Here is a 22,981-nt window from a genome sequence, read left to right on the forward strand (position 1 = left end):
GCAGCATGTGAGATCTTTTAGTTGTGGCATGTGGGCTCTTAGTTGCGGCATGCAGGATCTGGTTCCCTGACCAGGGATCGAATCCGGCCCCCCTGCACTGGGAGCACGGAGTCTTAACTGCAGGACCACCAGGGAAGTCCCGTTTTTGGATTTTAGATAGATAATATGGTGCGTATATTATAGCATGATGTCTAGGATAGGAATGGGCATTTGGTTAATACCTTTTAATTAAACACATTAATATTTCTGCAGTGAAATGTGTGACTAATTATATGAAATAGGATAAATTAAACCTATTTAAAGCCTTAATATCAGTTTAAGGCAGACTTTCCTCCAAATGAGTTTGCTGCTTAACTTGGGGTTTTAGAGCTTTTTGGATTTCAGAATTACAGATAGGAAATCATGGTTGTATATAGTTTTATAGTGTGTGTTTGTCTTTTTTTATATATAGTATTTTAATTTACCAGGTACTTTTTTTAAAAATAAATTTTATTTATTTATTTTTGGCTGCATTGGGTCTTCGTTGCTGTATGTGGGCTTCCTCTAGTTGCAGTGAGCGGGGGTTACTCTTCATTGCGGTGCGCGGGCTTCTCATTGCAGTGGCTTCTCTTGTTGCAGAGCACGGGATCTAGGTACACGGGCTTCAGTAGTTGTGGTGCGTGGGCTCAGTAGTTGTGGCTCACGGGCTCTAGAGTGCAGGCTCAGTAGTTGTGGCACACGGGCTTAGTTGCTCCGCGGCATGTGGGATCTTCCCGGACCAGGGATCGAACCCGTGTCCCCTGCATTGGCAGGCAGATTCTTAACTACTGCGCCACCAGGGAAAACTGTACTTTTTTAAAAAAACATTTTATTTATTTTTAACATGGTGGTCTGTATTCATAGTTTAAAAGTCAGTAGTCTTGCAGTGTTCATAATGAGCGTCCCTTCTACGTCCCATTCCCTTTCTCCAGAGGCAGCCACTTGTACTCCTTTGGCTGAGTCTTCTGCTATTTGTGTCTACAGTTTTAAAGAACGTGCTTATATTTTTCCTTCTGGATTTAAAAGACTTAAGTATTATTTCTTATATAAAATTAGGATTTCTCTCTCTTTACAACTCTCCTACCCCTCACTCAGTTTCCTTCCTCTCATCTTCCCAGTAGTTAACGTTGCAATTTTTGGTGAAAAAAGTATTTGTATTTGCCTTATTATATGGATATATGTATATGTTCTTCATAACTGAGGTGTCTTATATCAGTCTTTTCATTAGTTTAGTGTTCTTTGCTTATCAGTAATGCGTCTGCAAAGGAGAGACTCAAAAAATGTCTCAGTCTGATCTTAATACTTTAGGTTCTGTTTTATTTTTCCTTAGGGAGGCATGACTTCTTGGCCTGTGTTTTCTTCCTTTAGTCTGGAGTGCTTCTTCTAGACCTGGGGCATAGCCGTCATCCTAGTAATTTATTTATTTATTACAATTATTTCTTTATTTGTTTATTTTGGCTGCGCCAGATCTTAGTTGTGGCACACGGGATCTTTGTCGCGGCACGTGGACTTCTTTGTTGTGGCATGCAGAATCTTAGTTGCAGCTTGTGGACTTCTTAGTTGTGTAATGTGAACTCTTAGTTGTGGCATGCATGTGGGATCTAGTTTCCCGACCAGGGATTGAACATGGGTCCCCTGCATTGGGAGCATGGAGTCTTACCCACTGGACCACCAGGAAAGTCCCTATTTTCTTTCTTTTAATAAAAAATTATTTTTATTATTTTTGTGTGTGTGTGATAAAAACTTTTAAAACTCTTAGCAACTTTCAAGTATACAGTACAGTATTATTAACTACAGTTGACCCTTGAACAACGTGGAGGGTTAATCTGCATATAACTTGGCATATTACCTTTAAGTTTCATCCATGTTGCCACAGATGACAAGATTTCCTCCTTTTTAAAGACTGAAAAAGATTCCCTTGTGGTATATATAATCCATTATGTATATATGTATAATATATATAACATTTTTCTTATCTATTCTTCCATTGACAGACACTTAGATTGTTAGATTGTTTCTGTATTTTAGCTATTGTGAATAATGCTCCTGTGAACATGGGAGTGCTGATATCTATTTGAAATAATGGTTTTGTTTCCTTTGGATATATACCAAGAAGTTGGATTGCTGGATCATATGGTAGTTCTACTTTTAATTTCTTGAGGAACCTCCATACTGTTTTCTGTAGTGGCTGCACTAATTTACATTCCCACCAAGAGCGGACAAGGACTCCCTTTTCTCCACATCCTCTCCAACACTTGTCTTTTTGATAATAGCCATTCTGACTGGTGTGAAGTATAGCTCGTTGTGGGTTTGATTTGCATTTCCCTGATGATTAATTATGTTGAGCACCTTTTCATGTGTCTGTTGGCTACATGTATGTCTTCTTTGGGAAAATGTCTATTCATATCCTCTGCCTGTTTTTTAATTAGATTTTTTTGGGGGGGCTGTTGTGTTGCATAAGTTCTTTATATATTTTGGATATTAACCTCTTATCTGACATATGATTTGGAAATATTTTCTCCCATTCGGTACATTGCCTTTTCATTTTGTTGATGGTTTCTTTTGCTGTGCAGAAGCTATTTAGTTTGATGTAGTTCACTTGTTTATTTTTGCTTTTGGTGTCAAATCCAAAGATTGCCAATGCTTATGTCAAGGAACTTACCACCTATGTTTTCTTCTAGGAGTTTTATGGTCTCAGGTTTTACATTCAAGTCTTTGATCCATTTTGAGTGAATTTTTCTGTATGGTGTAATATAGTATAGTTACATTCTTTTGCATATAGCTGCCCAGTTTTCTCAACACCATTTATTGAAGAGACTCTCCTTTCCCCATTGTGTGTTCTTGTCCCCCTTTTCCAAAATTAATTGACCATGTATACGAGGGTTTATTTCCGGGCTCTCTATTCTGTTCCATTGATCTGTGTGTCTGTTTTTATATCAGTACTGTACTGTTTTTTTCTTTTTCGCGGTATGCGGGTCTCTCACTGTTGTGGCCTCTCCCGCTGCGGAGCACAGGCTCCGGACGCGCAGGCTCAGCGGCCATAGCTCACGGGCCCAGCCGCTCCGCGGCACGTGGGATCTTCCCGGACCAGGGCACGAACCCGTGTCCCCTGCATCGGCAGGCGGACTCTCAACCACTGCGCCACCAGGGAAGCCCAGTACTGTACTGTTTTGATTACTAAAGTTTTGTAATATAGTTTGAAATCAGGGCCGGGCAATTTCTTTTCGATTCCTTTCTCAGTTGGATCCCATTTAATCTTTTGTTTATTCTGTCCATCATTGTATGCATTCTCCAGTAGCTTCCTGAGAAAGGCTGCATAGGAGATAACATTTTTGAGGTCTAATAAATCTGAGCATGTGTTAATTTTATCCTAGAATTATAGGAAGTAATTTTGTTTTAGAATTGAAGGCATTGTTTCATTACTTTCCAGCTTCCAGTGTCTCTGCTGAAGTCCCACATCATCTGATTCCTTTGTATGTGACCTTTTTGTTTCTCTCTGACGCTTTTAAGATCTTCTGATTCTTGGCATGAATTTTCATGGTTATGTACTTTAGTGTGGGCTTTTTCTTCGTTCTTGGTACACTCATATCCTCAGAAAGATAGACGTTGCAACTGTTGTAACCAAGAAATAACAGGATGGTGGTATAAAGCAACCTTCAGAAAACCAGAAAGAGCTCCTGGAAATTACAACTATGACAGCAAAAATGGAAAATTCAGTACAGGAGGAGTTAGAAGGTGAATTGGAGAAAATTCTCCTAACAGGTTGACTAAAAAGACAGAGAGTAGAAATCAGTAGGAGGGGAGGTAGTGGAGCATTGAGAGAAGAGAAAAGCAGAGGAGAGAGATAGAGCGGGGAGGAGAGAGAAGGGAAAGGGGAGGAAGAGAGGAGAGGGAGAGGTGGAGGAGAAGGAAAACGGAGGGCACTGAAAAATAGGAAAATTTGAGGATCAATTCAGGAGAGGCTTAACGTGTTGGTAATCGATATTAGTAAAACAGAACACAGAAAATGGAGGGAGAGAAATTATAAAAGGATTAAGATGATGTTCTAGAATTGAAAGACATGAATTTTTGTCTTCCTTGCTAGAAGCTTTTCTCAAAGGTGTGGTGGTCCCTGGTCATCTGTATTTAAGAGTGAGCCACTAAAATACCAACGGGGAGCCTTTGGTGAGAGAGTGGCCTCTTGTGCTGGTTTGGATCACCGTGAGATCACTGGGCAAGATCATTTAGTTATTTTGTTGCAGCCCCTAAGTGTCAGTATTTGCAGATTATTATTCTTGGGTTGTCAGTTTCTCCAGAGACATCTTTAAACTCCTACCTGGGTAGGTAAAGCTTGCTGCGGCTCCAGCAGGGTGAGAGGCCCAAGGAATCTTACTGTGGCACATGTAGACTTGACTTAAGTACCTGTTTCCAGTAAGGTAGGGGACTTACTCCCATCTTCAGCTGAGTTTGGTTTCAAAGTCTAAATTCTTTTTGGTTCACTTCCCATCTTCTGTGAGGGCAGGAAGGGGATTGCAGCAGGAGGAGGGAGCAGGATCTGGGAGTGTCGGTGATCCCTCCACAGACTTCCAGCCATTTCCCAGCTCCCTCACGCCCTCCGTCAGGGTGACTGGTGCTTCTAATTTCTGAGCCTTTCAGGGATTCTGCTGAGAGACTCTGCTTGTCTCTTTCTGGCCCTGCCTCACAGATTTCTTAGCAGGGTAGAGAAAGCCAAAACCCGAGGCAGTTCTCATTTGTTTTCCTTCCAGAGTGTTTGTGACAACTCCTCTTTTTCATATCATTTGTGATCCTCTCTGTCCTGTGAGTTAACAATTTTTAAACTTCGTTTTGCTTTACTTTTTAGTGAGGCTTCATGAAGAAATAGAGGTAAATGTATGTGTAAACCCTGACTTTAAAGAATTCGTTCATTGGGTCATTTGAATGGCATGCATCCTACAGGCCCAGTGCATGCTACTGTTGCTGCTGGAGGTCCCGTAGTGCACAGAACAGACAAACGTCCTTGCCGTCACGAAGTTTAAATGCTAGTAGTGAAGACAGACACTAATCAAGATAAATAAAGGTATATTATGTTAGGTAGTGAGACAGGTGAAGGAGAAAAATTTCACAAGGACATGGGGTAGGAAATACTATGTGGAAAACTAATCTTTTTAGGTAGATGACCATGGGAGGCTTCATTGAGAAGGAGTCATTGGAGTAAAGACCTGAAGAAGTGAGGGAGCTGATTATGCAGATGTTTGGGGGAAGAGCACTGCAGGCAGAAGGAGGAGTGAAAACAAAGGCCCTAAGGCAGCAGTGTGCCCTGCAGGTTTGAGGAACATCAAGGAGGGCCAGTGTGACTGGATCACACTGTAAGGACTCGCTTTTATCCTGAATGAGGTTGGAGGGTTTTGAGCAGAGGTATGATGTGGTCTGACTAGCCTTGTGTATGACAGAGCCACTGTGGCCGCTGTAGTGAGAAGAGTCTGTGGGGGGCAAGGGCTGACGCGGGAGAAACTACTGCAATATTGTAAGCCACATGGAAGTTGTGAGTGGTTTTGCTAATGAATTGGGATGAGAAATTGGGATGAGAAATGTGAGAGAGAGGAATAGTCAAGATTATTTTAAGGTTCATGACTCCTGCGGGCTTTTGAAACTGTAGAATTTTGGTCTCAGGTAAGTACTGTTCAGTCTGTTAGATGAGTTATTTGCTGTAGAATAGCCATAGAAATACTTTGTGTAATATTTTGCCTCACAAGCCATAACTCCTCCTTTTAAAGCTCTTCACAGAGTATGGTCGTCTGGCGATGGATGAAATTTTCCAGAAGCCCTTCCAGGTAGAGTATTAACTATAAATATTTAAGTCATACCTTTGTTTTAGTTCAGAGATGAGCAAACTACAATCCACAGGCCAGGTCTGGCCAGCTGCCTGCTTTCATGTGACCTGTGAGTTAGGAATTGAAAAAAATCAAAAGAGGAGTAGTATTTCATGACATATGTAAGTTATTTGAAATTTAAATGTCAGTGTCCACAGTGGAAGTTTTATTGGAACACAGCTACACTCATTTGTATTGTCCATGGCTGCTTCTTGCTACAGCAGCCTGAAATATTTACTCTGTGGCCCTTTACAGAAAGTTTGCTGACCCCTGCTTTAGCTAATTGTTTTATGAGGGTAAGAATGCATAGTAGGGCTTCCCTGGTGGCGCAGTGGTTGAGAGTCCGCCTGCCGATGCAGGGGACGCGGGTTTGTGCCCCGGCTCGGGAAGATCCCACATGCTGCGGAGCGGCTGGGCCCGTGAGCCATGGCTGCTGAGCCTGCGCGTCCGGAGCACGTGCTCTGCAACGGGAGAGGCCACAACAGTGAGAGGCCTGCGTACCGCAAAAAAAAGGAAAAAAAAAAGAATGCATAGTAAACCTCAGTAAGATTAGAGGATCTTTAAGTATTATTGTTTTAGTTTTCTTTTCCCTTCTGACGTTAAAAGTAGATCTCATTTTATGAGTAGCTAGTGCCGTATGTTTTTCTTGTCCTCCACCATATTCCTCATACTTGCATTTCGAGCAGAGCCCCAAATTTAACATTTTCTCATCAGTCTCTTCCTATTAACCCATGAGAACAAAAATATCAGATGGGATATTGACCTCACATATGATTTATACATGTTCTGCTAGTGCTTATAAGGTTTCTAAGACATTACAGAGCAGATAAATCCTTTAGCACATTTTCTTGCCCCCTTTGAAGAAGCTGGCATTATGCAAAGAAGTATTTGAATGGTTATTTTGAAAATACATTTATGCAGTATTATAATACATTCTGCTCTCTTTCTAAACAGACACTGATGTTTCTGGTTCGAGACTGGAGTTTCCCTTATGAATACAACTATGGACTACAGGGAGGAATGTCGTTTTTGGAAAAGCGTCTACAGGTAAGTAGAAATATAATCTTCTGAGGAATTACCTGAAGTAGTGATAACTTTCTCATTTGCCTTTAGCTGTTGTATTTAAAGCACATCGTAGAAAATTACCTTGTGTGTTGAACACTCCGGAATGTTAGCACACAATAACAATATTCATGGTAAGATGAGAGAACCCATGTATATAACTCACAGGGATTGGAGAGCAGAGCCCTGTGCAAAAGCCCAAGCTTTAACTGCAGTTTCCGTTTCACATTTTACACGTGGGTCCGTATGTGCCTTTTGTTTCTGGTGGGGATACAAACAGGCTTCAAAACACAGAAGTCAGGATTCCCTGGTGGCACAATGGTTGAGAATCCGCCTGCCAGTGCAGGGGACACGGGTTCGATCCCTGGTCCGGGGAGATCCCACATGCCGCGGAGCAGCTAAGCCCATGCACCACAACTGCTGAGCCTACGCTTAGAGCCTACAAGCCACAACTAGTGAGCCCACGTGCCACAACTACTGAAGCCTGCGTGCCTAGAGCCCATGCTCTGCAACAAGAGAAGCCACCGCAATGAGAAGCCTGGGAACTGCAACGAAGAGTAACCCCCACTCGCCGCAACCAGAGAAAAAGCCCGCACTCAGCAACGAAGACCCAACACAGCCAGAAACAATAAATAAATAAATAAATAAAAATAATAAACTTATACAAAAACAAAAGAAACCACAGGAGGCCTCTGTCAATCACTGCTAATTGGTTAGATCCTGCTTCATGCCCACAAACCTTCCCTTATTCTTCCTAAGTCTTGTGCAATACTCTTTTTTAAGAAACTCTTTAGTTGCTGGTCTTTGATAGCTCTAGGAGCCAAGCCATGGTTAATCGATTTTATGCATTTATTGCTTCTTAGGGTTCTGAGTTTTCTCATTGGAAAACACCTAGGCCACTACGATCCATTAGAATTGGGAAGTCTCTCCTTTGTCATATACTAGTGGTTGCTGGCGAGGAAAATCAAATGGTCTTTTGTAAATTGTCGGCCTTTTTTGGCAGGTGAAAGAACATCAACATGAAGAAATTCAGAATGTCCGAAATCACATTCACTCATGTTTCTCCAGCGTCACCTGTTTTCTGCTACCACATCCAGGGCTCCAGGTCGCCACAAGCCCTGACTTTGATGGCAAATTGAAAGGTGTGTTTCAAATGACGTTATTTTATACATGTGATTTTATGTTTGGAATTAAATAGTGACCAGAAAATATCAATTGTGAATAGTTAATGCTAAGAGAAATAGTATGTTCTCTTAGAAAGAATAGTATTTAGAATCTAGTTCAGTTTTTGCTCCTGCCTTACTGTGACCATAGTTTCTCCATCTGAAAAGGTTGTGCTAATACCCATTAATGATCTTTCTAAGGGAGACGTTACGATTACTGGTTTACAAGAGATAAAAGTGCTAAAAAAGGGAAAACTTATCATTAGCTCATTTTTATGATGTAAGATTAAATTCCCAAACAAAGGTAGCATGATGCACGGCATGGCTATTGTTTTCATCTTATTTGTGATTATAGCAAAACTTGATGCTGGGTCATGAGTTAATATCAGGAAGTGCTGACTTAGACGGTAGCTTAGAGAAATCAGAGGTGGGACACTTGGGTTCCATTGTCTTATTTTTGTTCCTTTTTCACTGAGACCTTGAGTCATTTAATGGCTAGTCCTCAGTTTACACGTGTGTTAAACTAAGTGCTTTTGTTTATAAACTTTATCTGAGCTTCTTAGGTTCCGAGTAAAGTAGAAATAATAATAGCTGCCGTTTTTAGAGGCCAGCTGTGTTCCCAACTGTCAGTCTCTCCAGGCTGCTACGACAAAATACCATTGACCGGCTGGTTTATAAGCAACAGAAATTCATTTCTCATAGTTCTGGAGGCTGGAAATCCAAGATCCGAGTGCCAGCATGGCTGGGTGAGGGTTCTCTTTCTGGTGTTAAGAGTTCTGATTGTAGCATCTCTTTCATAGGAGCACTAATCCCATTCTTGAGGGCTTCACCTTCGTGACCTAATCACCTCCCAAAGGCCCCACCTACTAATACCATCACCTTTAGGGGTTAGGATTTCAACCATATGAGTTTTAGGGGCCCACAGACATTCAGACAATAGCACCAGCACTGTGCTCTTTACTTTTATGATTTATGTTCCCAGTAATTCCATGGAGTTGGTATTTCCTTTATCTTAAAAATGAAGAAGCTGGCTTAGGAAAGTTAAGTAACTTGCTCAAAGTACTCAGCTAGTAAGTAGTGGGGCAGAGATTCACATCCCCGTCCTTCTTGCCTCAAAGCCTTACTGTGCTAAACTAGAAGTTCTGTTATATTGGGGAAGTCATTTAGAGGATATATACTGTTTAGTTAGTAGGAGAACTTGCCTTTTGAAGTGGGAATTTTTCATAGCCTCATATTAAACGTAAAATGCATCTTTTTCAGTTTATTTGGCTCAGTTGATTCAAGACAGTTAATATGCTTGTTCAACCTAAGATTTACATTCTAGCTGGTCTTAATATTGCAAAAGAAACGGAGTTTGAAAGGCTTACCTTTACCTTCTATTTGTCACCTGTGTGATATTTTTATGTGGTTGGCAGCTTTCCTGAGCAGGAAACTTCCACAGCCTATTGGTTGGCAATTCAGAAATCCGAGGTTGGGGCCTGGCTTTGGAGAGAAATCTGCTTAGGCAACACTTTGTGAGTTAGGTAGGAGACCATCACTGGTAGGGAAGATGTCCAGTGGAATTCTTTTTTTTTTTAAGTACTTGATTTTCATTTGAATTAAAAAAAATTTATTCATTCATTCATTCTTGCTGCACCAGGTCTTAGTTGCAGCATGCGAACTCTAGTTATGGCATGCATGTGGGATCTAGTTCCCCAACCAGGGATCGAACCTGGGTTTGATTGGGAGTGCAGAGTCTTACCCATTGGGCCACCAGGGAAGGCCCCCAGTGGAATTCTCAACTGAGGATGTTTAGGAGAGGGTAGGTTAGAATGACTCTTCATGCCTGTCCTCTTGTCTTAGGGTGGTCTCAGGTTATCGGGCATAAACATGCAGTATGACATTCCCCTGTATTACTAAACATTTAAATATTTCAGAACATTCTTTTTTTTAAAAATTTATTTATTTATTTTTGGTTGTGTTGGGTCTTCGTTGCTGTGCGTGGGCTTTCTCTAGTTGCGGGGAGCGCGGGCTACTCCTTGTTGTGGTGCACGAGCTTCTCATTGCGGTGGCTTCTCTTGTTGCAGAGCACAGGCTCTAGGCGCGCAGGCTTCAGTAGTTGCGGCACGCAGGCTCAGTAGTTGTGGCTCACAGGCTCTGGAGTGCAGGCTCAGTAGTTGTGGCGCATGGGCTTGGTTGCTCCGCGGCATGTGGGTTCTTCCTGGACCAGGGATCGAACTCGTGTCCCTTGCGTTGGCATGCGGATTCTCAACCACTGAGCCACCAGGGAAGCCCCCAGAACGTTCTGTTTTAAAATTCATTTTTATCATGGTATTCCAGGTAATAAGAAGAGCTTTTTAAAGTTCTGTAACCCTGACTTTTGAAATTTTGTATTGCAATACAATATGTAATGCGTATTGTAATACAATCTGCATATTGTATTAGTTTCTTAGGACTGCTGTGACAAAGTGCCAAACGGGGTGGCTTAAGAAAAGAAATTCATTCCCTAACAGCTCAGGAGACCAGAATTCCGAAAATAAGGTGTTGGCAGGGTAGATTCCTTCTGGAGGCTCTGAGGGGGAATCTGTCCTGTGTTTCTCTTGGTGGTTGCTGGCAATCCTTGGCATTCCTTGGCTTTTAGTTTCAGTATTCTGATTTCTGTCTCTGTGGTCACATGGCCACCTTCTGTCTGTGTTCTCTCTTCCTACAAGGACACTGCTCTTTGAATTTAGGTCCCACCCATATCCAGTATGATCTCAACTTAACTAATGACATCTGTAAAGACTCTATTTTTAAGTAAGGTCCCATTCTGAGATTCCAGTGGACATGCATTTTAGGGGGGGGACACTGCTCAACCCCATACACATATTTACAAATATGAAGGGTTTATTAGTAAATATTAAGTGTGCTAAGTTTCATATTAGATTTATAAAACAGGGAATAAATTCTATATAAGCAAACTTTAGTCTCATTATTATGTACTATTTGCTTCCCTCATGCATGATTGAACTATAAAACACATTTATAGGGTTAAAATTTTTCCTTTGCTACGTGAAAAGGCAAGTCCCAAAGGAAGAAATACAAATGATTAAGACATATTCATGAAAATATGTGTTGCATAACAGTAATCAAGAAAGTACAAATGTGTCGGTACACAGTCTTTATGTGACAGTATCAACATTTCAAATGTTCACGTCTTTTGATCCACTATTTCACTTTTAGGAAATTACCCTAAGGGACTATCCATATGTAAGTAGATAAAAATATGTGGACAAAAATACTACTACTGTGGCATTATTATTATAATAGTGAATAATTGGAAACAACCCAAATATGTATTTTTGAGGAATTGGTTAAATTATGGTACATCACACAAAGGAATGAAAAGAAGTCATTTAAAAGGATAAGATAGATAAATGGATCTATCTGTATTTACATAGAAAGATATTCATGATACGTTATTAAATGTAAAAAGATTGCAGAGTAGCATATATTGTAAGATCCTAATTATTGAAAAATATGTACATATAAGATGTTTTTAAAAGGAAAGTTTTGAAAAATAAAAATTTCCTTTTTTATTTCACTTTAAAAATATGTTAATATTAGTTTGCCCTGGGACTTCCTTGGCGGTACAGTGGTTGAGAATCTGCCTTCCAATGCAGGGGATGTGGGTTCGATCCCTGGTTGGGGAACTAAGATCCCACATGCTGCGGAGCAACTAAGCCCCCGTACCGCAGCTACTGAGCCTGCGCACCACAACTAGGGAGCCCATGCGCTGCAGTGAAAGATCCCGTATGCTGCAACGAAGATCCTGCGTGCTGCAACTAAGACCCGAGCGGCCAAATAAATAAATAAATAGTAAATAAATTTTAAAAAAACCTTAGGAAAAAAATACATTAGTTTGCACTTGTGTGTCTATTTAGGGAACTATATAGTCATTAGGAGGATTGTTCATGAAGAATTCTTGTTAGCTCTGCAAAGATGTATGTACTTTTTAGCTTTGGAGTTGGGTAGTTTGTAATTTTAGGGAACCTTTTAAACAAGATACTGAAGGGTTTTGAGTGAAGAGTAAATTTAGGGTGCTACATTGCAAATGGTAGGTGACTAGTGAATATTTGGCAAGTGCTTGATTGAGAACCACATAAACTTCATTGTGGCGGGGGATATTTAAGTAGAGCTGATACATTTCTCAGAGCTAGAAAAATACCTAGACATTTCAATATATTTTCTCAAGTATATTCTTGTACAATGACTTGGTTGAGGTTCTGCAGCCCCGCCCCATATAACCTGGGCAAGACACCATTAGCCTAAGAATGTTTATGTTTAATCCAGAAGAGGATCTTCATGTAGTTTCTGTAGGACATTTAAATTGATTAAGAACTACATTCTGAGGGCTTCCCTGGTGGCGCAGTGGTTGAGAGTCCGCCTTCCGATGCGGGGGACGCGGGTTCGTGCCCTGGTCCGGGAGGATCCTACGTGCCGCGGAGCGGCTGGGCCCGTGAGCCATGGCCGCTGGGCCTGCGCGTCCGGAGCCTGTGCTCCGCAATGGGAGGGGCCACAACAGCGAGAGGCCCGCGTACCGCAAAAAAAAAAAAAAAAAAAGAAAGAAAGAACTACATTCTGGGGCTTCCCTGGTGGCGCAGTAGTTGAGAGTCCGCCTGCCGATGATGCAGGGGACACGGGTTCATGCCCTGGTCCGGGAAGATCTCACATGCCGCGGAGCGGCTGGGTCCGTGAGCCATGGCCGCTGAGCCTGCGCGTCCGGAGCCTGTGCTCCGCTATGGGAGAGGCTACAACAGTGAGAGGCCCGTGTACCAAAAACAAGAACTACATTCTGAAGCTATTTTCTGCAAATGTTCCCCTAAGTACTTTAAGGATTGTTTTAGTGGTTTTTATTTTTTTTTTAAATGAATAACCATTTATTCAGAGGTGAACACCTGCCAGACAGTCTTAGTTTTGGTATAATCGGTGCTGAGCTGCTGTTCCTACAGTAGTTAGCTAGGAGATGAGCTCATTTTTGAGACTCCTTTTCAACCGACACAGGACGACTGTCTTCACCATAAAGAAATCTGTCTTCCTTTTTACTAGAGAAGAGAGACCTAATACAGTAACTACTGAATTGTTTAGAAATTAAACAGAAGAGATTGTAGGGAGCAGTCTTCTTGGAGGCCATGAGATTCTGAGATTGTCTCAGTCGTGAGACAGTTCTTGCCTGTTCTGAGTCTAAAACTCATATTTTGGTACAGCCTTCATAGAAACATTAATAGCTGAGGGTCTATGAAATCTGGGTAAAAACATGGATAATACAGTCTGTGGTGTCTAGATCCTGCTGCGTCTTTTGTGAAATAATTGCTGAAGCTCTCATTCTTTCAGTGTGGTGAATGTTGAAACCATAAAAAAAATTATTTTTCTGAATAGGTAATGCACTCACATGTTTAAAATCCCAGAAAAGGTTAAGAAGTATTTAGTGAAAAGTCTCTCTTCCATTTTTGTAGGCTTCCAGAGTTTCTTTTAGTATATGCAAAGCAAATATAAATATACATGGGATAGCATTTTATGTACCCTATGTGTTTTTCACTTCAAGGTTATAAATAATTTGTCCCACTTTTTTTCTTGAAATTTTTTGGTTCCATTTTTCACATTATAATTTATGATCCAGTTTGGATCCAGCTTATTTTCTGAATGGGTACCTATTTGTCTCAACACTATTTGTTGAATAGTCCGACTTTCCCCCACTGGTTGAAATGTCACCTTTATCAAATGTTAAGCCACTAATCAATGTGTAATATAGGGATCAATCCCTTTTTAAAGTTGATATAGGCCATATTTTGGCACCATCCTGAAAAGACTATAGAATTAAGAATATTTAGATGGAGATTGGTACCCATTTACTTAGGTAGGACATTGAAAAACTTAAAAAAATTTTTGATGTCAGGAGACCTTATGATTGATTAGTTATTTAAGATGGGGTGGAAATCAGTGATTAGAAGTATATGTTACTATTTAGAGAAAAATCTCATGTAGATTTCAATTTAGGAGCCATAAATAAATTCTAATTATAAAATTTAAAGCATGGGGGAAAAGTAAATTTTATTAGACTTCTGGAATTGGGGAAGGACTCTTTAAAATTAGAAAGAATAAAAGAAATTATCAAGGAAAAGTGCTGTAGTTTGAATGCATAATAATTAATCTTATGCATATTTACAAAAAAGCAAACAAACTGGAAAAATATTTTAGTTATCATGGTACACATAAGGATAACATATTTATTTACTTGCTGAAGAGTGACTGTATTCTAAGATAAAGGCCCTAATAAATAGTTCACTGAAAAGGAAATCAGCTGATGAACAAATATGAGAGAAAGTTTGGCCTAACTACTAATAAAAGAAATAAAAGCAAATTAAAATAATGACCTACCATTAAATTTTTAAATATGCTATTAGATATCCAAAAGAAAGCATAAGTATTACATGTAAGAAAGGATACATGTAAGGTATGAAACATAATTTAATGAACATCATCAACCCACTACCCAACTTACTATCTAGAACTAGAATTGGCAAACTTTTTCTGTAATGAACTAAATAGTAAATATTTTAGACTTTGTGGGCCTTACAGCTACTCAGCTCTGCTGTTGTAGCAAGAAAGCAGCCGTAGACAATTGTATTAATGAATGTACATGGTTGTATTCCAACAAAACTTTCTTTACAAATATAGTTAGCAGGTCATATTTGGCCCAAGGGCTGTAGCTTTCCAGAACTACAGAACATTACAAGTACTATTTTCTATACCTGTATGCTTCTTCCCATCTCCCTGCCTCTCTACAGAAATAACCACTATTGTAAATTTTGCTTTTTCTGTCCTTGAATTAAAAAAAAGTTATTACTTGTGTTTGGTTCACTTAACAGTCTATTGCTGAGTTTCTTTAATTTTGAACTTTATAAACATATGTGGCCAACTTGAATTTTTACTGAGCATTTTATTTTTAAGGTTATCTGTATTATTGCATGTAGTTGTAATTCATTCAGTTTCATTGTAGTATAATAGTGCCTTCTGTGAATACAACAGTTTATTCTCAATGGTTTTCTCCAGTTTTTTGCTATTACGACAATGCTGCTATGAACATTCTTGTATGTGTGGATATATGGGAATTTCCCAAGGGTATGTGCTTAAAAGCGGGATTGATGGATATTAAAATATGTAATATAGCTTCACCTTTACTAGATAATGCCAAATTGTTTTCCAAAATTCTTGTTCCAGTTTATAGTCCCTTCATCAGTGTATATAAAAATTCCCATTGATCCATATCCTTGTCAACACTTGGTATTATCAGACATCTTAGTTTTGCTAAGTTAGTGATATAAAATATCTCATTGTGATCTTAAATTGCATTTCCCCGATTACTAATGGGATTGAATATCTTTTCATGTATTTATTTCCATTCATGTTTCCTTTCCTTTGAAATTCCTGTTGTCCAGTTTTAATTGGGTTGTCTTTCTCTGCACTGTAAAGATCCTGTATGTCTACTTTAAGATATGAGCCTTGGGCTTCCCTGGTGGCACAGTGGTTAAGAATCCACCTGCCAGTGCAGGGGACGCGGGTTCGAGCCCTGGTCAGGGAAGATCCCACATGCCACGGAGCAACTAAGCCCGTGCGCCACAACTACTGAGCCTGCGCTCTAGATCCCGCGAGCCACAACTACTGAGCCTGTGAGCCACAACTACTAAAGCCCGCGCCCAGAACCTGTGCTCTGCAACAAGAGAAGCCACTGCAATGAGAAGCCCACATACTGCAACGAAGAGTAGCCCCCACTCTCTGAAACTAGAGAAAGCCCGCGCCCAGCAATGAAGACCCAGTGCAGCCTAAAATAAATAAATAAAATAAGTACATTTATTTTAAAAAATTAAAAAAAGATATGAGCCTTGTTGGTTATGCATTGCAGGTATCTTCTCCCATCCTGTGTCTTGCCTTTTCTTTTTTTAGTAGTAGTGTCTTAGTTTTAATGTGGTCGAATTCATTCATCTTTGATTTTATGTAGTGCTTTTTAAGTCTTGTTTTAGAAAATCCTTTCCTTTCTCTACACACGCACACATGCATACAAACACTCTTAAATTTTGTCTTTCATATTTGTGTTTAGTCGACTGGGAATCAATTTTTGTGTATGTGAGGTGGAGATCCGTTTTCTATTTTTGTACCTAGATGCCAATACTCTGACATCACTGATTGAATACTCTTGTTTTCCCGTTATTTGCAATTTCTGTTATGTTTAAAAAAATCCTTTTATAAATGCATGGGTCAGATTCTAGGTTCTTAATTCTGTCCCACTGGTCATTTTGTCTAGCCCTGTGCCATTACTACATTATCATAATGAGTTATTTTATAATAAGAGTTGATATCTGGTATAACGATTCCCTCCCTTTTTTACCTGTAGTCATCTTCAGTAGTGTCTTAATTATGCTTTAGTCTTTGCTCTTCTGTGTAAGTTTTGGAATCAGTTTATCAGGTTTATTAATGTCCCTGTTTGGTTTTTGATTGGAATTGCATTGGATCTGTAAATTGATCTGACGGGGATTGGTATGTTTATGACAATGGGAAGGTATTCTTATCCTGAACAGAGTAATCTCTCTCCATTTATTTAGGTTTTTTAGTTTCACTTTATGAAGAATATAAAAACTTACTTGATCAAGGTCTTATACATGTTTTGTTAGATTTATTTTAGAAGTTTCCTTAGAAGTTAGAAATCTTAAAAATTATTTTTTCTAATCATGCTGGTATGTTGAAATGCATTTGATTTTTCTATATGATAAATTCAGCAATCTTGCTAAACTCTCATTATTTCTAGTAATATATTTGTAAATATTACGTATTATGTACGTAATTCATGGAGAATGGAGTTTTTGCTTTTTTCCACATCAGATTTTATATTTTTTATTTTTTTGCGGTACGTGGGCCTCTCACTGTTGTGGCTTCTCCCGTTGCGGAGCACAGGCTCCGGACGCGCAGGCTCAGCGGCCATGGCTCACGGGCCCAGCAGCTCCGCGGCACGTGGGATCTTCCCGGACCGGGGCATGAACCCGTGTCCCCTGCATCGGCAGGCGGACTCTCAACCACTGCGCCACCAGGGAAGCCCCTGGGCTACTTAAGCTTTTAATGATGCGTTTATTGACACATTTTATCGAATACTTTGATAGTGTTTGAATGCTATGACACTGAGTCTTAAACATTTGCTGATATATATTTTATGACCTAGACTTTTTATACATGTTCCATATGTGCTTGAGCACAGTGGACATTTTGTTTAATTTGGGGGTGTAAGGTTCATTTGTATCTCTAAATCATACTTGTTAATTATGTCATTTTAAAAATCTTCACTAATTTTTGTCTCCTTGAGTGTCAATAACATATGTATTGATGTTCCACTGTTCTGGTGGATTTGTCAGTGCTCCCTTTTGTTCTGTCACATATTTTGAGGCTATTTTAATAAAGTTTTGAATTGATACATCTTTTTGGTAAATTGAGGTAATATATAGTAGCCCTCTTTATCCCTAATACCATTTTTTGTTGTTGTTTGAGCATTTTTATCTTTATTAATATGGCTATTCCAGCTTTGTTTTCCTTAGTATTTGTCTGTATATCTTTTTCTGTCATGTTCAACCTCTCTGTGACTGTATGTTTTAGGTGTGTGTGTCTCTTGTAAACAGCATATATGTGGATTTAACAAAAATGCAATTTGAGGGCTTCCCTGGTGGCGCAGTGGTTGAGAGTCCGCCTGCTGATGCAGGGGAAGCGGGTTCGTGCCCCGGTCCAGGAAGGTCCCACATGCCGCGGAGCGGCTGGGCCTGTGAGCCATGGCCGCTGAGCCTGCGCGTCCGGAGCCTGTGCTCCGCAACGGGAGAGGCCACAACAGTGAGAGGCCCGTGTACCGCAAAAAAAAAAAAAAAAAATTTCTTTGTTCACTTTCTTGTCCTGCAGACCTTCCTTCTGGAAACATTTTCCTTCTTTCAGAGGGTCTTTGCCGTGCGACAGTTTTACTGTTACGTGTGTTTTTCTTTCTATTTAACCTGCTTGTTATATGCTGTGGTTTCTGAAGCTGTGAATTCATGTACTTCATTAGTTCTAGAGAGTTCTCAGCCATCACCCCTTCTCTTATTGCCTCTGATTCACTCCCCTTCATCTCCCAGGACTCCTGTTAGACATATATTAAATAATCTTATTCTGTCTTCCATATCTTAATTTTCTTCTTTATTTCCCATCGTCATCTCTCTGTGCTGCTCCTTGGTACATTATTCAGATCTCTTTTCCTCCAGAGGAGATCTGTGTTTGCTCCTTTGGGAAGCTAAGGGCTTACCCACCTGGGACCATTCCAGCTCCATTTCATGATCCAACTTAATTTAGGAGTTATTTTTGCCCAGAGTTTGTCACCACCTTGCAGTGAATGGCCTCAAATAAGCCACAGCTTCACATGTACTTAGCTCAGTGCTCTGGTTTCAGCTCACTGCCCACCTGCTCAGCCCCTTGCAGCTCTCTTTTACTTCCAAGTCTACACTGTAATGGAATATATTGTGTGCAGGATCTTGTTAGGAAGAAGGTTCCTTCAGATTCTCTAGTCTTTAGTACTGTCAGAAGCAGAAGCTGCAAGATAGGGACTTCCCTGGTGGCGCAGTGGTTAAGAATCCGCCTGCCAATGCAGGGGACATGGGTTCAAGCCCTGGTCTGGGAAGATCCCACATGCTGCAGAGCAATTAAGCCCATGTGCCACAACTACTGAGCCCGCATGCCACAACTACTGAAGCCCATGTGCCTAGAGCCCATGCTCCACAACAAGAGAAGCCACCGCAATGTGCACCGCAATGTGCACTGCCTGTGCACCGCAACGAAGAGTAGCCCCTGCTTGCCTCAACTAGAGAAAGCCCAGGCAGCAATGAAGACCCAGCGCAGCCAAAACATAAATAAATTAAATACAAAACAAAACAAAACTGCAAGATACTATTTTTCACCAATCAAGTCAGTAAAAGTTTTAAAAACAATAAAAATCTCGGTGTGTTCAGAGTAGTAAACAAGTCTTCTCCTCCATTGGTGATGGGGTATAAATGGGTACAATCTTCTACAGAAGCAGTTCAGCAATATATAAGAGGCTTAAAAAGGAAGGAGGATATTTTAAATGTTCATTGTGATTGGCTGATGGTGGGCTTTATATATGGTTGTTTTTTAAGTAGTTTTGAATGTTTTCCAGGAGTCTCCATTGTTGTCACATACCTAGTAATTTCTCTTAGTTGACCCTATCATCTAAGGAGGTAAAAGTAACCTGAAGTTTTTTCTATGGAGATTTTTATGGCGATATTTGTAGTTGGAAAAATTTATAAACCACTTTTGTTTTATTCACTATGCTATCCCCAACTCTTACAGCAATGCCTGCCACAAAAGGGTGCCCCCAAACTGTTGAATGAATAAATAAGAATGTTTCAGTTTTGTAAACTTGGGTTATGGGCTGTTGAAAGAGTTCCCATCTTGATGTGGGTTCCCATCTACTTTCTTTTCAGTTGATAGTCTGAATTAGTTGGGAACCTAGGAAGAAGTTAGATCATATAAATCAGATTCCTTGCATTTTCATAGTTGGGCCAGCGAGTTCTCACTTTGAGGAAAGAGCTCTATTTAATGGCTCTCCTGAACCCTCTGTGAGAACTTGGTAGAAGCTGAAAAGAAGCTATCACCTTTCCTGAGATAGTAGCCTTTCCCTTTGGGGTGGCCCAGAGGGCTTCTCTGAGGAGATAATAGAAAATAAATATCATGGGGTCCAGGTGCTTTTACTTCCTTTAACATTAGAAAATGAACAAAAATAAAGCACGTGGGGCTTCCCTGGTGGCGCAGTGGTTGAGAGTCCGCCTGCCGATGCAGGGGACACGGGTTCATGCCCCGGTCCAGGAAGATCCCACATGCTGCGGAGCGGCTGGGCCCGTGAGACATGGCCGCTGAGCCTGCGCATCCGGGGCCTGTGCTCCGCAACGGAAGAGGCCACAACAGTAAGAGGCCCGCGTAAAACAAACAAACAAACAAAATAAAGCACGTGGATGAATAGTGAAATCTAATGGATTTAAGGGGGAGAGTGAGGGTACAGCAAAGGCCTGGCTTGGGAGAACCTGAGGGGTTGATACTTGATTTTCTGGAAGGCCTGTTAATGAAATTCTTTAAAAAGTGAAATTTCTTGAAAGTCTAGGGAGTAGGCTGAATCTCCCAGAATGGAAAGCAGGGTAGGGATGTTCTGCATATTCTGTTCTGGACTAGAGAGGACTTAATACTGCAGAAGGGAAGGAGACAATACAGGTACATGAGAACAGAAACCCGCAAGCAATCTGGTCATTGTCAGAAAGTGTCAGACTCACAGTCTGGGACCCCCGCCCCTGTCTTTTAGCTAGCAAACGTTAGAACAACTAGATAGTGAAGGTTGTGCGTTATGCTCCCCTTGGTTGAATAAATCTGTTGGGCTTATTGTTTCCTTTTTCTTGGTCCTGTGAACAGATATTGCCAGTGAATTCAAAGAGCAGTTACAGACACTGATACCATATGTATTAAACCCAGCTAACTTAATGGAAAAGGAGATCAACGGCTCGAAAGTCACCTGTCGGGGGCTATTGGAATATTTTAAGGTAAATGTGGGTTTTTATTATTAAAATGTTTGACTTTTGGTTAAACTGATCTAGGTTATAAACTAACTTGGTTTCAATATTTTAAAGCCTGGGGGAAAATTTGAAGGGGGAGATGGTGAGAGGCGTTTTGAGAGACTCCAGTGTCCTCCCAGGAGTGGGCCACTGGGTGGCAGTATCGGTCTAAGAACCAAATGGATGTTGTTTGCACTCTCTTAGAGGAGTAATTACTGTGGCTAAAGGAAGATTGTTCCTCAAGGAAGATGGTGTGGACAGGAGGTGGTTAGGAAGTTGCTGTGAGTAGGAGGAGACGGCACCTAGATGTGACACGACTACCTCAAGGCGGATGGTCACTCTGCCCACAGGTAGTGGTGAGGCCAGTGTGCATGGGGAGCCTGGTGGGAGTCCTAGACTTGTGCTGCTTTGAGAATATTTTCAGTTAACTAAAGAATGCTAACATGCACTCAAAGGTGTGCTGTGTTTTTGCTAATTCCTGGGTGTTGATCTAGGTCTTTAGGAAAATGCAACTGTATGGTCACTGTTTGTAAAAATCAAAGTCCAGTTAAATATGACAGAATGGCATTTTTCATAATTGTTTTTATGTTTATATTCTAAGGCATATATTAAAATTTACCAAGGAGAAGATCTGCCTCACCCCAAATCCATGCTTCAGGTAAGCAGTTCTTTGGCATCCTAAATGATATCCTTTGATTACTTGAATTGACCCGTATACAGTAAGCAGAGTCCTTTAAGAAGAGAATGCTGTTGGTCCCCCCCCTTTTCATTATGCTGAGGTCCATTCATGTTTAGCACATTTTCCAGCAGTGTGACTCCCTTCCAGTTTTCTTGTCTGTATTCATGCTGGTGAAGTTAGAACAGAATGGCTTCTTGCTGGGCCTGGTCTTCCCCCAAAACATACTGTGGAAAACAGGTTAAACATACCCAGTTCTGTTAGACAAATCATTTTCCTGTTACCTGTTGTCTCTTTTCATAGAACATGTCCGACGTATCTAAATATTTCCTGTTTACTAATCAGGTTTTTAATTTGCAAATAGTTTTATTTCCAACATTTTGATGTTTCCAAGATGTCATTTTGTTAAAACATATAATTTCTGACTTTCATGTGCTGAGGATAAGGCCATTTATTGCCAAATCTTTATTTATTTATTTTTATTTATTTATTTTTTTCTTTATTTCTTTTTTTATTTTTATTTATTTATTTACATTTGGCTGCATTGGGTCTTCATTGCTGTGTGCGGGCTTTCTCTAGTTGCGGTGAGCAGGGGCTACTCTTCGTTGCGGTGCACGGGCTCCTCGTTGCAGTGGCTTCTCTTGTTGTGCAGCACGGGCTCTAGGCGCATGGGCTTCAGTAGTTGTGGTGCATGGGCTCAGTAGTTGTGGCTCATGGGCTGTAGAGTGCAGGCTCAGTAGTTGTGGCACATAGGCTTAGTTGCTCTGTGGCATGTGGGATCTTCCCGCACCAGGGATCAAACCCGTGTCCCTGCAGTGGCAGGTGGATTCTTAACCACTGCGCCACCAGGGAAGCCCCAAATGTTTATTTCTTTAGTAGGATAACATTTAACAAAGGGAGCTAGAGATTGGGATTGATGTTGTAAAGATAAATTTTTCCTCTTCTTTTCTGAGTTGCATCTATTTTTTAACACATAAAATCGAAGCAAAGGAAATACTTTCAGAGGTTTAATTTTATGCTAAAGATTATGTATGAGAACATTTTTTGGCAGAAAATTTGGCAGAAAAGGTATATTTTAATTCATAAATTGGGCTATATGGAAAGCTGAAAAACAGAAGAATAATAAAGCAGGGGGAATGGGGAATAGGGTGAGAGAAAATTTTTACTTGGTTATTTGTGGAAGAACATTAAAAGAGAAAGGATTTATGGTTTGTGCTTTCATTTCTTAAAAGGCCACTGCTGAAGCCAACAACTTAGCAGCTGCAGCCTCTGCCAAGGACATTTACTATAACAACATGGAAGAGGTAGGTTGCCGGGCAGTCGTCTTATTCTGAAACACCTATAACTGGGCATGCTGCTGACTTCAGAAGTCCAAACGTGATCCCGTTTAGTGTATCTTATGATGATGAGGCAACATTCAGGTCTTCCTGCTTATTGGGGCCTTTTAATTATGGCCCTTTCTAAGCAAGGCTTTCTTACAGTGTCACAGCTCTCACTAATCAATATCACCCTGGTTACTAAGTGTGCTTTTCTGAGGAATTGAAACCAGACCTCTATTGGTCTTGGTCATCATTTTAA

The 22,981-nt window shown here is 40.5% G+C and overlaps 1 protein-coding gene across 4 annotated transcripts in view; it reads left to right on the forward strand.

Annotated features, from left to right (window-relative positions):
• Positions 1-22,981, forward strand: part of ATL3 (atlastin GTPase 3) — a 49,315-nt gene that overhangs the window by 20,553 nt on the left and 5,781 nt on the right. For all 4 annotated transcript variants that reach the window (XM_079930533.1, XM_079930531.1, XM_079930532.1 and 1 more), the window contains 6 exons: positions 5,772-5,828; positions 6,822-6,914; positions 7,933-8,071; positions 20,588-20,715; positions 21,329-21,385; positions 22,636-22,707. In XM_079930533.1, coding sequence (XP_079786659.1) covers positions 5,772-5,828; positions 6,822-6,914; positions 7,933-8,071; positions 20,588-20,715; positions 21,329-21,385; positions 22,636-22,707 — 546 coding nt within the window. The remainder of the gene's footprint in view (positions 1-5,771; positions 5,829-6,821; positions 6,915-7,932; positions 8,072-20,587; positions 20,716-21,328; positions 21,386-22,635; positions 22,708-22,981) is intronic.

The sequence above is a fragment of the Stenella coeruleoalba genome (genome assembly GCF_951394435.1).
Source record: "Stenella coeruleoalba genome assembly, chromosome: 8".
Taxonomy (NCBI): Eukaryota; Metazoa; Chordata; class Mammalia; order Artiodactyla; family Delphinidae; genus Stenella; species Stenella coeruleoalba.